At 34.8% G+C, this 15066-nt stretch overlaps 1 protein-coding gene across 2 annotated transcripts in view; it reads right to left on the reverse strand.

Annotated features, from left to right (window-relative positions):
* The window catches only part of CNTN1 (contactin 1), a 389716-nt gene that overhangs the window by 62549 nt on the left and 312101 nt on the right, over positions 1-15066 (reverse strand). For both annotated transcript variants that reach the window (XM_070454566.1, XM_070454567.1), the window contains 2 exons: positions 10726-10875; positions 549-619 (listed from right to left, as the gene is read on the reverse strand). In XM_070454566.1, coding sequence (XP_070310667.1) covers positions 549-619; positions 10726-10875 — 221 coding nt within the window. The remainder of the gene's footprint in view (positions 1-548; positions 620-10725; positions 10876-15066) is intronic.

Consider the following 15066-nt stretch of genomic DNA (forward strand, 5'->3'; position numbering starts at 1 on the left):
AATCTCTGATATAAAGCTCCCTTGGGTCATAAAATTTTAATAAAATGTTTTGGATACCTTAATAACAAGTCATTTGTGGGGACTTCTAAGACTGACCTATAATGATAAATTACACGTGCTGATCAAAGTAAGTTTCAAGTCAGAGAGCAAGGGCCAATTTAAAAACAGATGCTGATACAAAAGATTTTTTAACCTAATCTTTGAAATTTTGAAAGTCCAGAGCAAAAATTATGAATTGCAATTGGGTTACCAGGCCACAGTGAGTACAGAGTACCTTCATCTCTGGAATAAAGAATTGAATGTTTATTTAATCTTTTAGGCCTAGGCCTATAGATACTATAGTATCAATAATTTATTTTTGCATAGGAATGGCACACTATGCTGTAGTAAATTAGGCAAAATCTGGCATGCATTAGAGAAAAAAATCAATTTTAGTAACTTATTTGTTTTTGAGGCATTGTCTTTTATTTTATTTCAGGAAACAAAATGAGTTTGAGATTAAGTGTAGGTAAAGCAACAAATAACATGTGCAACTTCTTAACACTTACCGCCCATGTTATGGTCAGTTCTCTGTTGCTTCCACCTCCACCTCCTACATCTGAAGGAGCCACATTAGGTGCTGAAACAAACAAACAAAACCACAAACGAGAGGACATGTAATTTTTTTCTGATGTTAGATTTCTTATTCACTTAGAAACCATACACATTTTTTTTCTTTTACTAGAAAAGACAAGCTGCACACGATATACTCAATTATAATGACAATGTCCCAGAGTTTCTGTAATAATCTGATTTTCTGCCAAGATAAAAATTAATTCAGTGCTATAGGAAATGTGCTGATTTCCTTCACCAAAAGGTAGTGAAGCAAATTTGCCTTCCCTTTTAAATTTTTTCTGTGTCCCTTCATTTAATATGATTTTGAAAGATTGGACACATTTTGTTGGGAAAATATTTCAGAGCTCTTGTTTTGAACTCTATAAACTTCTAACAGCATACTGTTGGGTTAGTTTCATGCCTCAGTCTACAAATAACTGTTAAGAAATGGTATATTCACATTAACATAGGATTATGCTTCCCAAAGATATTTGGAAACATTACAAATCTAATACTGTTCTTGTGTTCTCATTTTCAATGCCTAAATCTCTTCAGGAACCCTGCTCTGTCAGGGTTCTCCCTTAGTTCTACCTTTTTATAACATCATTTGATTTTTTAGTCTCTCTACTGTAGTGACTATCCTTTGTAATCTCTCAGCCTTAAAAGTCATTGTATAATACTGCTTTACACTTAACCTCCAAGCCATCTCACCCTTTCTTGTCACTGAGGTGCAAAGGAGAACTGATATATGACTATTTTTGTACTTCAGTCTATAATCACTTTTTAACAATGCATAATCTGTTTTCCATGTCTTCATATTACTGAAATCACTTTCTCAAAAATCACAAAATTTCTTTTAACTACCAAGTCCAATGTCTTCTTTGTTTTTCTCCAAGTTATTCTCTCTCCTCAGAAGTCTTTCAGGGTGTATGCTATATATTATCAGATTAGTAGGTGGCTCACTGTTAAAGAATCTGCCTACAATGCAGAAGATGTGGATTCAGTCCCTAGGTTGGGAAGATCCCTTGGAGAAGGAAATGGAGATCCACTTCAGTACTTTTGTCTGGGAAATCTCATGGACAAAATGAATGCACTGGTTTACTTCAACAAAAGATAGTGAAGCAGATTTGCCTTCCTGTGTTTTATTTATTTGAGAACCTATAGTCCATAGGTTACAAAACAGTTGAACATGACTAAAAAATAAGACTAAATACTGTATCTTATAGTAGGCTCCATCTTATTGGATTTGCATCTAACTGGAGTTGTACAGATAAATTTTAAAGCAGTTTATTCCTGTACTCCAAGCACTTGGAGACCAGCTACCCAGCTACATGGAAGAAGACTGTGTCTTTACTGTGAACACACATTTTCCCACACAACTGCTATGACTCAGTCTGAGATATTATTCCCAGTTCTCTTAACGTTTTAAAGAACAGATGAAATGTCATTTCTTCCTTGACTTTCCAAATAGTCCTCTCAAAAGGAAACAGCAACACCTTGGAGAGAGTATTTACAGATCCTAACGTAACTGTGAGTCTCAAATACTTCAAAATTTCCGCTGTTAGTCATGAAAATTCTTTGCTGAACTATGTATAGTAATTATACAGAAACAAACAAAATGGAAGCCATTTTTTATATCTATAAAGTTAATTGGTTTACTTTCCAGATTAAGAAATTAATGTGAAGTTTGAGAGAATTTTTTATTCAACTGTCACCACATGAGAGTTAGAAATTAAATTTAGTGCATGGGGGTGTTAAAAGTTAATTTACTTGTAGCACTTTAGATGAAATACATATTGAAGGCGTCCTCAGGCCTAGAAAAGGAGATAATGACCTCAAGGGCCCTTGCTGAACCACCTGACTTCGGGGATGACAAAACTAAACTTCAAATCCCACCCTGATACTCCGGGCAGATTGCATCAGCCTGGGACCTCCCCCACCCCCTGCCCGGGACCCCACCCGCTCCTGTTTATCCGCAGACTGTCGTCTCAGCTGAAGATTACCCAGAACGCCCCGCCTGACGAAATCTTCCGAAGGACTTCTGCAAAACCGCCCCTTAAATAGGAAGCCTTCCTAATCCCGTAAACGCTCACCCTGGTCGTTAGACCGACTATCGCCCCTCCTTGCCTGGATAAAGGTAACCTGTCTCCCTTGAGGTCATCTTCCTTTCTTCATTGCTTTGTCTGGAACTATACCTTACACATATTGAAGGCTGAAACATTAGAATACTCTTGGAAATTCTTTAAACTCCATAACCCATGTTCTGAAGCCTAAACTCTACGTGCTATAGAAAAACAAAAAGCATGTTGTTTTGCAATCAATGAATAAGTCAAATTTTGTGTGCTTAGGTATAAATATTGTGGTGACAGGCAAGTAATTTAAAAAGTAACTCCAGAATAATTTATTATACTGGAATTTGTTGAATCAGGTATTGCCTTCATCAGGGCAAGTATTATTTGCCAAAGCATTTCACTATAATCCTTTTTATTATAATCAATATGAACCTTTCTTATTTAGAAAAGATCTAAAAATAGTCTGTTTATGTTATAGTGAATGTTTTTCCCATTTCATAACACTTATTTTAAAGATAATTTTGCTCTTCAAAGATCATCCATTGAGTTCATTATGCTGAAAACAAGACAAACAAAAGTTCAGAAATAAAGGTAGCTGTATCTCTTAACAGAGTGTCTTATACATTACTTGGAATAATAATTGATTTAATTTCCTTTTTTGAGCTTTGAATATTCATTTGTAAATTTAGCAGCTAAGGGACATTTTTTTCACAAGGGAATTGGACATATAACCTACACATCTGACATGAATCTGAGGAACTAGCTGTTCTGTATTTGTATTTAGAACTGCAGAAACAGGAGGACTTGGCCAAATAGTGATTCCGATCAGGGAAGTAAATTACCCTGAGCACAAGGAAGTTTATTTAACTTTAGGCTCCAAGGCATCTAACAGTGAGCAAACTAGACATTCTCTTAATGATAAATCATTAAAAATAATTTTGACAAATATTTTGGAAAAATATAAAGTTCTTGGATTAATCACAAATAAACAATTAAAAGTAGTGAGGTTTTTTAACTCATGCTTTTGCCATGATTTCAGTCTAACACTGATTCCTTAATGATGTTTTATAGGACAGCTTTTGAATTTTAGTTGTAGATCTAGAAAATATTTAAAAAGAAAATCAAGCCAATACCATGATTCATTTTTTCCTATGAAATGAAACTAATGCTATCAATTTTACTTTTAGATTTTGTGCTTAAATAATTTGCATATAAGTACCTTTGGGGACTTTAGCATTTTATTTAAGAATATGCAAATCACCTTGGGACATATTCTAAATTATAAAAATCATGGAGTAGAGGCTCTTGACTTAGAATATATTGATTATTCAATTCTTGTTAATTATTTCTTTAATTTAAATAGCTATTTTTACAGAGATAAAGTTACCATGGATATATTGGGTTGATCAAAAAAGATCATTTGGGTTTTTTCATAATGTCATCTAGAAAAACTTGAATAAACTTCCTGGCTAACCCAACAGCTTCTTATTTTAACTTGCATCAGAATTTCTTTGTGATTTAAAACATATTTTTTAGTAAAAAATTCAAAATGGCAAGTAATGCTCTGGAATCTAGATAAACAAAGGGATTAAAGTCTTACATCTGCTTTTATTCTATCTGTAAATATGTTTTCTTTCTGAAGAGATTAATAAAATTAATAAAGTCAAAAATTAATAAAATCAAATGAGCTGCATATTTGGATATTCAAATGAGTTGCCCATAACTCATGATCTACTGCTCTGACAGTGGAGCATATTGCTAACAATTTTAATGCATCTACCATGTTAAATTGATGCTCTTGGCAGGTGAGGAAGATCCTCTGTGGGAGGGCATGGTGACCCACTCTAGTATTCTTGTCTGGAGAATCCCATGACAGAGAAGCCTGGCAAGCTATGGTCCATAGCGTTGCAAAGAGTCTGACAAAACTGAAGCAATCTAGCACACACACATCAGATAAAAGAGATATAGGGGCTGAGATAGTTCACAAAAATATTAATGTCTTTAGGGCTTATCAGGCCAAATTTGTTGTTTGCTTATTAATCTAAATTTTAATCTCAAACAGGAAATTTAAAAGCATGTAGCCCAGTAAATTTGTTAAATTCTCAATGGAATGTTAATCTAAAAACAAGTAATCTGGGGAAAGTTCAGATGGGCAGAAAAGAATGCTAGAAACTGAAATAATCATAATAAATAGTAAATTTATTATTAATGCAAAGAACTCAGACCAATTATGGATATTTCATTTAAGTGAAAGAATGAACACTTCCCAGTTTATCTCACTGTATTAAAAACAAAAGCATCTAATGCATATGTTAACTTTATTTTGAACAAAACAAATTGCATTTATTAATGGATTTATCTAAATTTTAATATACAAATATCACTGTAGCTTTGATTACTACTTTTCATTATCCTCTATTAACTTACAATTTCCAGAACCATCCTCTTTTCCTTCTTGTTCCTCTTTTCCTACAAGTAATTTTAAGTACCAGTTATAGATACTATGCTGTGCTAAGCACTAAAGTTAAAATATGAATAAAATCTGATTTCAGTCCTGTAGATACTAATATAGTACAAGTTAAATATGTACAGTTAGTTTTAATTCATATGTTAAATATCTACAATGTATTAAAAAATCCCCAGTAATGGTTTGCTGGATGAATGTATGAAGCGAAAGTTGCTCAGTTGTGTCTGACTCTGTGTGACCCCATGGACTATACAGTCCATGGAATTCTCCAGACCAGAATAATGGAGCCTCTTCCTTCTCCAGGGGATCTTCCCAACCCAGGGATCCAACCCAGGTCTCCCACATTGCAGGTGGTTTCTTAACCAGCTGAGCCACAAGGAAAGCCCAAGAATACTGGAGTGGGTAGCCTATCCCTTCTACAACTGAGGTCTCTTGAATTACAGACAGATTCTTTACCAACTGAGGTATGAGGGAAGGACCAGATGAAAGTACAAATGAATGTAAGAAAGTCCAGCGTATTAAGACTCATCTAGAACTTTGAGAGGATTTTTACATATCACACCTAACTAAATAGTCAGGTTAACATTTTTAAAACGAGATTTTTCTATTGTATTATTAGTGACAGCTACTGAATTTAATGTAGCATCTTACTGGCTATTAAATATGTTCTTGATACCATTCTTCTCTTTTATCAAACATAGCTAAAAAATAAAAGTATATGAAAGAGCAGAATAGCTTCATTGGACATGAAGTTAAAGTTCTATACATGGTATGAAAGTGCTGATTCCAGTGCTATAGTATTTTTTCTCTTTTCCTTCTTAGTTGTGTCTGGTAAATAAATGGCAAAAGCTTTCAAAGCAAACCTGAGTATACCATTTTAGGATACTGACTTGCCAACTGTACCTGCAGAGCTATTAACCATGAGGGTTTGGTCTTACAATGACACATCACTTTGAAGGATGCTTTTGTTATCTCTCATTTACAGTCAAAATTAAATGGGTTACAAACACATCTTCTAATTCTTCATTTGGGACCATCCATTTTATAATGCACTTGTCTGAAACCAAAGAATATACCCAACTGTGTCTTGTGATCTTAACATTAAGTAATTGGACAGATAAGGGTGTATGCTGCACTAGATAATGTCCTGTCTTTCAGTCAGCATAATGAGGCACACAATACCCTTCCCATCAAATGGGAACTAGCCTTTATCTCATATAACAAATGTTGGCATCTCTGAGACTTGATATAATGGTACATGACAAGACAAATAACCCCCTGTTTCAGAAAGTATTTTTTTGTAATGATAAAAAATATAAATGTCCAATTTTATGAATACTCAATTTTTCAAAAACAGGATGAAAGAAAAAACAGCAATTAAAGAGAAAGTCTGTTGAATTTTATTGTATTAAATATAGAGACATATTCTTGTAAGATGTTTGAAATTATATGATCCTCTACTATGTTTAGAAGAATGGAAACATTGTCAAATGTGGTGATTTATTAGAGTAGATAATATTTTCTTATAAGCATATTAAAGCATAAAATGAGCATTGAGAGCATAATAAAAATTTGATTCAGCAAATATTGCGTACTGGAAAGTACTAACTTTGCTTTCCTTACATGTTTCTAATCATTAAAAGATTTCCTAAGGTAAATAATTTCCACTTAGAGATGAGAAAATTGAACTTTAGGGAGGTTGAGTAATGTGCCTCTAATCACAGAGTGTTTAAATGATGGGACCAATATTCTACTAAAGGATCAATGTCCCAGAGCTTTAATACTGCACATTGTCCTTCTAGGAAGTTGTATAGGAGCAAAGTTTTTATAATTACAAAGCCCTTAATTTGAATTCCAGCTCTGCTTCACGTTAACTGAATGGGATATTGACTTTGTCTGTAAATTAGAAATAATAGTACAAGTGAATAAAGTTACATTGTGGGAATTAAATGGAGCAATGAAAGTAGAGAGCTTAGCACTCTGAGATAGCATACAGAAAGTACATAAATGATAGTAGGCATAAAAGTTGATTAATAAAGGATCTAAAATATTTTCTTATGAAAGGTTAAAAAATGTATTAGAGTATAGGCTTTATTTTTTTACAATTGAAAGGAATGCATCACTTCACTATATCGCTATAGAGTCATATCTTGCATTGTGAATAAGACTGTTACTACTTCATGTGTTTGTTTTGTGTTTGAAGACTTTTAAGAGAAGTTGTTTTCCAAGCACACTAGAGAGAGAATTAAGTCCTTAACAAAATACATTTCAGCAAACATAATGTTAGAGGTGATACTTAATGAAGGTGATGCCAAAAGTTATTGGTTGAAAGTAATAACCTTACTAAAATTTTAGGTTTGATATCACTCTGAAACAAATTGTTTCCAGCATTTCTAAGATAAGAAAACATTAAGGTTGGAAAGTCTTCAGATTTACATGAAAACGCCTGGCAAAATGCACGTCAAAAAGTATTCTAGTCTTCTAAATATGACATTAAATATAAATTATATTCAGAGATTCACATATGAAAGATTAAATCTTTTTCTATGAACATTTTTATTGTTGCTCTTAAAAACATATTTCATTTAATTGATTCTAAACTGAGATTAAAAAATTAAAAACCTAAATTCTTATGATAATTCTGGCCAGATGATCAGCGAAAGTACACTAAAACAATAAGTTTTGAAATAAATAATTCTTTGGTAACAAAATTTCTCATAAGGAAAAGGGAGGGTCTACTAACATTCTCAATGCCAGAGAAAATATCTTCCCTCCCCATGAACAATGTTATTTTTGGATTAGAATTAATTCCTTTTACTGGTCAACATAGGACAGAAAATTAATCAAGCTCCATGAAATAAAAAAAAAAGCTGATATCTGAGGTAAATTTGTTATAATTTTTAACTGAAATTGGCTTATTTTGACTGACTTAACCATTTGATATTTTTGCAATTTTATTTAGAAAATGAATACTTGAAGCAAGTACATGATCTCTCAGCATGAATTATGTGGTTTAAACCGCCAGTCAGATAATGTCCCAGTTCCTTTTTATTTTTGATTTTCAAGAACGGACAACTGTGTTCAGTTAATCACATAGAAGCTTCTATTACAAACATAGGAGGCTTTAATAATAAAAACCAAACTCAAGGATCCTGGCTACGTGGTATCTGCATTCTCTAAAGCTGCAATTTATATTATCTCTGTATCCTAAGATTTCTTTGGGGTAGAGTAAAAGAAACAATTGTGTTCATTTCATAGGTGGATATATGAAGGCAAATAAAAAATGGCTTTTAAGTCATATCTATTTTTGTAATTGAGAATGAAATGTGAACTTCTACTAGAACACTAATAAAGTTTCATATAAAAGACTGTGCTTTTAAAACCTGCTTGAGAAACCACCTTTAAGAGAGAAAGTTGAATGTATCAGGTCTGGATTTTAATTCTGAATCTTGAAAGTAGTTATATCAACCTAGGCAAACTATTTAGTGTCTCTGAGTCTGCTACTTATTAATGAGTATTGGATTATAATACATTCCATTAAAACTATTAAAAAACTAAGATCATGGCATTCGGTCCCATTACTTCATGGCAAATAGAAGGGGAAAAGGTGGAAGCAATGACAGATTTCCTCTATTTTGGCTTTAAAATCATTGTGGCCAGTGACCACAGCCATGAAATCAGAAGAAAATTGCTTCTTGGCAGGAAAGGTATGACAGACCTAGACAGTGTGTTGAAAAGCAGAGAAATCACTCTGCAGACAAAAGTCAGTATAGTCAAAGCTATGGTCTTCCTAGTGGTCATGTAGTGTTGTGAGAGCTGGACTGTAAAGAAGGCAGAGGGCCAAATAATTGATGCCTTTGAACTGTGGTGCTGGAGAAGACTCCTGAGAGTTCCTTGGACAGCAAGGAGATCAAACCAGTCAATCTTAAAGGAAACCAACCCTGAATATTCATTAGAAGGACTGATGCTGAAGCTGAAGCTCTTATTTTGGTCAACTGATGCGAACAGCTGAATCATTGGAAAAGTCCCTGCTGCTAGGAAAGATTGAGGGTAGAAGGAAAAGAGGGCATCAGTAGATGAAATGGTTGAATGGTATCTCCGATCAAATGGACATGAAGTTGGGTAAACTCCAGGAGATGGTGAGGGCCAGGGAAGCCTGGTGTGTGGCTGTCTATGGGGTTGCAAAGAGTCAGACACAACTGGGTGCCTGAACAATAACAACAATATAATACCTACCTCAAAATATTATTAGGAGGATTAACTGAAATATATGTGAAAATACTCAGCTCATATCAGTATTTTTGTGTTTCTATTCTTCTTTTATTATAGAATCATCTATTTTATCTGGTAAATTACATGAAGTTACATGAAACTTTAAGAGAGAGTTTACTGATGGCAGTCTCTGTGAATAATTTAGCTTTAAAAACTAAAGACAGTACAATTCATAATTATATTTAGAAGTTAGGCCAAGGGATTGATGTAGCCAGAAATGTGAATAAATGTTATTAAGATAACACAGCAGAATTTTAATGGCATTCTGTCATCCATTTAAAATATTTTTCCCCAAATAAAGCACTGAAGTTTGGCAAGGCATAGTAAAAGTAAACAAACTCAGAGAGTCTACAAAACATTTTCATTTTCATAGACAAGGAATAATAAAGAAAAGTTATTATTAGAATCAGAACAATATTTTTTCCCAGAAATGCAAAGGAGAAGGAAAACAGAGTGGAATATTTCTTGTATGAACAGTTATTAAAATGGAGTTGGTGTTCAGGCTAAAAATTGAACCTAAATTGGAAGAAAAGCTATGGTTGAGCTGAAAAGAGCACATTTAGAGTGACACCTAATGCTCAAAAGAACACATTATGACTATTTCTAATGTGCTCTGACTCCCCAGGTGTACAGATCTGAGAGTCTCCATCACTTTCTCTCCACAGCCTGCTCATCCTATTCTCCTGCCCATACTTCCATCCATGTTACCTTTCAATTATAAATGTCTGTGAAAGACAGAAAAAAAAGTGAGCCTTCTAGATCATGGAAACTGTTTACATGACTCTGCCTGGTTAAGATTCACAATTTACATTAAAATTTATATTCTAAATGGGCTTACCTGGTAGCTCAGATGGTAAAGAATTTGACTGCAATGTCAGAGATCCAGGTTTGATCCCAGGGTAGGGAAGATCCCCTGGAGAATGGAATGGCAACCCACTCTGATATTCTTACTTGGGGAATTCCACGGACAGAGGAGCCTGGTGGGCTACAGTCCATGGGGTCACAAACAGTCAGACATGACTGAGACTAACATTTTCACTTATAGTCTAAACACCAAATTCATTTAAGTAGTGTATAGAGGATCACAGACTTGCCTCTATTTACCTCTTTCCCACTAATTATGTAAAAATATTTTAAAGTTTTATATCTTCTCTTTTGATTTTTGACTTCTTGGCACATAATGTGCACACATCTGTGAAATACATATATATATATGTTTTTACTTACTTCACAGCATTATTTCCAAATATGTTCAGTTACATAGTAAAGTATCACTGAATTTATAAAACTTTTAAATTTTAAAATGTTGTTTCTACATACCAGCGCCATCTGTTTTAATTTTGTTTGATGGTATACTGGGCTCTCCTATACCCAATGTATTGGTTGCTACCACACGAAATTCATACTCCATCCATGGGATTAAATCCACTGCTCTTGCTGCCTCCATGTTTCCTTCAATAATTGGGGGATCTAAATAAAACAAATATTAAATAGAGAATATTAGTTGAGTAACATCACTCTTATAATTCCCTATTTTTATTTTACTCTTTTGAGAAAATGGCACATATTCCACTAAGTCAAATAAAAATAAAAACTAGGATGACAAAATGTTAATTACATTTAAAGAAGTAAGAAGAGAGGTCCTTGAGAAAATCTTAGACCTTAGAAAGACAGACACACATCTGTATTATTTATTTAGTAAGTATCGGCCGGGAGCACTAAGATTCTGCTCTTCTGACTGACTCCCGGGTCAGGTCTTTGCTGCTAGTCCACCGACTACACTCTGAACACTGAGAATATGTATTCTGAAGACAGAATCCAGAAAGATTCTTGACGCAAGGGTATGATTCAGGAAGTTAAAATTTTTCTGGACTCAAACTGATACAGTGTATGGGTAACAAATGATTGATTAGTACAAGTACCTATATGTTTATACTCTTTCGTTGTTAGTTTTTAGATTTAAACCCAAATCATTTGGGGCAGTTATTAATAAATGTTAAAATAATTCATCCATATTTATTTACCATTCAGAATTTATGCTATTAGATACTAACAGGAAAATTATACCTTAGGAGTAAGATGTGCTTCAAGATTGCTTATTTAGTTGAGGTATTAGAAAACATACAACCAAGGCAGGACCATACATTATTTTCAGTTAGTTCTCCTAAAATATTCTTAGGGCTTCCTTGGTGTCTCAGACGGTAAAGCATCTGCCTACAATGTGGGATACCCGGGTTCGATCCCTGGGTCAGGAAGATCTCCTGGAGAAGGAAATGGCAACCCACTCCAGTATTCTTGCCTGGAAAATCCCATGGACAGAGGAGCCTGGTAGGCTACAGTCCACGGGGTCGCAAAGAGTCAGACATGACAGAGCGACTTCACGTCACTTCATCTTCTATCTCCTCCACCACACCCTCACACCACATCAGAATCTGTTTGTCTTATTTCATATACATAAGAACTAATTTTAGGTAATTGGAAGAGGAAAGATGAAGTTTTGACTGTGCAGAACCCTCACAGAAAAAGGGGAAACACAGGGCTCATTGTTATGACATTGGGTACAGTCTTCCTCACTAGATGCCTTTTAATGATTTTGAGCTTCCATGATTTGAATAGTGATTGTCCCTCCCCCGCCAAAAGGTCTGTCTATGTTCAAACCACCAGAACCTTGAATGTGACTTTGTTTTGCAAGGAATTTATAGACCATTTTAATTTTAAGACTAAAATCAAGTTAAAAATCTTTGGCTAAAATCACCCTGGATTATCTAGATGGATCCTAAATCCAGTGACCAGTGTTCTTATAAGAGAAACACAACAAGGAAACAGAGAAGAGGAGGGTGAAAGGTGACCACAGAGGCAAAAACTGAAGTGAAGCAGCCACATGCCAAGGAGTATTTAGAGCCTCTAGAAGCTGGGAAAGGCAAGGAATGGGTTGTTCCCTGAGATTCTTGGAGACAGTACAGCCCTGCCAGCACCATGATTTTGTACTTCTGTTGTAAACCACCCAATCTGTGGTAACATGTTATGACAGCCCTAGGGAATTAATACAGAGATTTAGAGGCAGAGACTGATGGAAATATCTGTGAGTTTGTGAGTCTGGAAAGTACAAGTTAAAAAGTATAACAGAAGGGTCAAGGAGGCTGTGGGATACTCTCCTCCGCTACTTATGCTGCAAAACCCCAGCCCCATTTAAATGTCTGAAGAATGGAAATGTTGAAACTGTTCTAAAGGGCCATTCTTGGCAAGAGCATGGTGCTCTCAAGATGGTAAAACCCACACTGGGGCTTTTCCAAGCAGCTGGGCAGGCAACAGGTAGGGGCAGGTGAAGTTTGGGTCAGAACAGGAATACCCTGATGGATGTGCAGTAAAAACTCAGCTGATAAACTGACTCCAAACATGCATGAAGGTCCAATACTAAAATATCTCCAAACAAATGGGAGCTCAGGAGTATGTCCTGAGTAGAAAGTCATACTTGACTACAGAAAATATTTGGAAGAATGGTGAGAGATAAAGAAAATTCAACTGGAGTTATTTTAGGGTGTTTTAGATTCCAGATGAAGAAGTATGATCTGTGACTAAGTTAAGTCTGAGGTGAAGAAAGAACACGCAAAGACCCTTGGAGTTACGTTACAACCATGAGAAGACAGGCCTCAGTGGGAAACCCTTGGCCTAGTGATGCAAATGACTTTCAAAACAGGAAATTGGGAGTGGGTGTTAGGAAGATAAACTTTCAAGATGTACCTTATGAATAATTAAAGAAGGAATATTATATCAATAAGCTAATAATATATCTACAAATATAGCTAAAGGTGTAAAAGCTCCTCTTTTTAAGAACAAAACCAGTTATGATCATTCTTATTAATATACACTAACATCAGCACCTATGAGATGGTAAGTATTTAAAACAAAAAAGTTTTTGGCATATCTTTACAATACCCCCTGTATAAAACCATTTATATAAGTAGTAGGGCTAATCTAGCAAAAATGGCAAATACCAGTCATTTTAGAAAAATGTACCTAGAATTAAATGTGGTTCTGTATCTGGCCTGCTTTCCTTCTCCAGAAGGGGTCAGGACTTCTGACTCATACTACGTCACAAGAACAGGATTTAAAAGTTTGCTTTCTAATTTTTTTTTTCCTGTCCAATCTTGAGCTAAGCAGCCCATATCGTCATTTTACAATTAGAACCTCAAGATTGGCTATGTCCATACCAGGCCATGCTCATAATAAATCTCTATGTCCCACTTATTTACTCCTATTTGTCATTTATGGAGATATATATATATATATATATATATATATGTATATATACACACACACATCCATATATATGCTTGTGTTTCTTTTACTTCTTAATCATGTTTTGGGGCCACTCAAGGCCTCATATACCTAGTATGATGTCTTGCAGGTAAAAGTACTTGATAAATACTTGTAGAAATTGTAAACAAAATACAAATACAGGGGTTGTGCTTATTTAGAGTCTACAATGTCTCAGCACAACCATGTGTACAACAATCACTTTATTTTTTCCTTCAACCCTGAATCAGGCAGACTACTCGTAGTGGAAAAGAGGGCATTATATTACTTGAACCCTCCAAAAAATATCCATGCTTTATGATGTTTATATCTATATTCAAATCATAAATTATCCTGCCTTGTCTAAAGCAGAGGATAAAGCTCGTCTCCATCCTCTTAAACTCTCTCCCATTCTCTTTAACTCTGAATTGGTATTTTCTGATTTCTCTCCTCCACTGCTACTATGTTTTACCTCATTTTTATTTATTTTATTCATAGCCCTAAATGTTCCTATAAAAAGGATTTGTACCTCTTGTAATTTTATCCAATCCCTTTAGCCTTGGTAGAAGCTAATGGATGTATTTTATTTTTCCAAAACCACCCACACAGATAGGTTGGAAGCAAAGGTCATCTTTCCTTTGGAAAGAGTTTCATGCCCCAAGCCAAATGGACAATAATCAGGAGCAGAGGGACTTTGTGTCTCCTTTCTTCAGCCAAGTCTCTTGCAACCTGTTTGCTATTTCTGGAGTCAGAAAGAGAGGTGAGTACTTTGCATAACAGAGGCAAGTACCCAGAGTTAGGACTGAGAGCTCAAGTTCCTGAGTTTCTATTGAGTCAGTTCTGAGTCAGGTCATTTTTTACAGACATCAGTGTAGAAAATCAGATTTTTAACTGTATAAGGTCAGAGGCTTCTCTCCATTTAAAAAAAAAAAGTAAAATGTTGTATATTAATCTGATGGGTATTCAGATTGGATGCAAAGGGATATAGAATAGGAGACATAAATCTTACTTTAATACTCAGATCAAAAGACCCTTCTTTAGAAGGTCTTATTTTGATAATCAGCCCTAGCAGTAACGTAGAGATATATTTTCAAATAGTTTTAGCCCATAATCCTCAGAGTTAAAAAAACAAATTCTAGCTGTTCTTTGGAGGAAAAGATAAGCAAGCCTCATGGGTATCCCAAGGCCAAAAGTTACAAGGTTTTGGTTTCTGGTGTTTTGTCATATGCTTTGTATTGCTGTGCCTTCTAAACCACGTTGACTAATTCTTTGAGCAACTTTAGAAACACACAGACTGAGAAAAAGTAGATGTTTCAAAAATAACTCCAGGCAATGTAACCACCTGTTCTAGATTCTCCAATGTTG

This window comes from Odocoileus virginianus, chromosome 24, assembly GCF_023699985.2.
Source record: "Odocoileus virginianus isolate 20LAN1187 ecotype Illinois chromosome 24, Ovbor_1.2, whole genome shotgun sequence".
Classification (NCBI taxonomy): domain Eukaryota; kingdom Metazoa; phylum Chordata; class Mammalia; order Artiodactyla; family Cervidae; genus Odocoileus; species Odocoileus virginianus.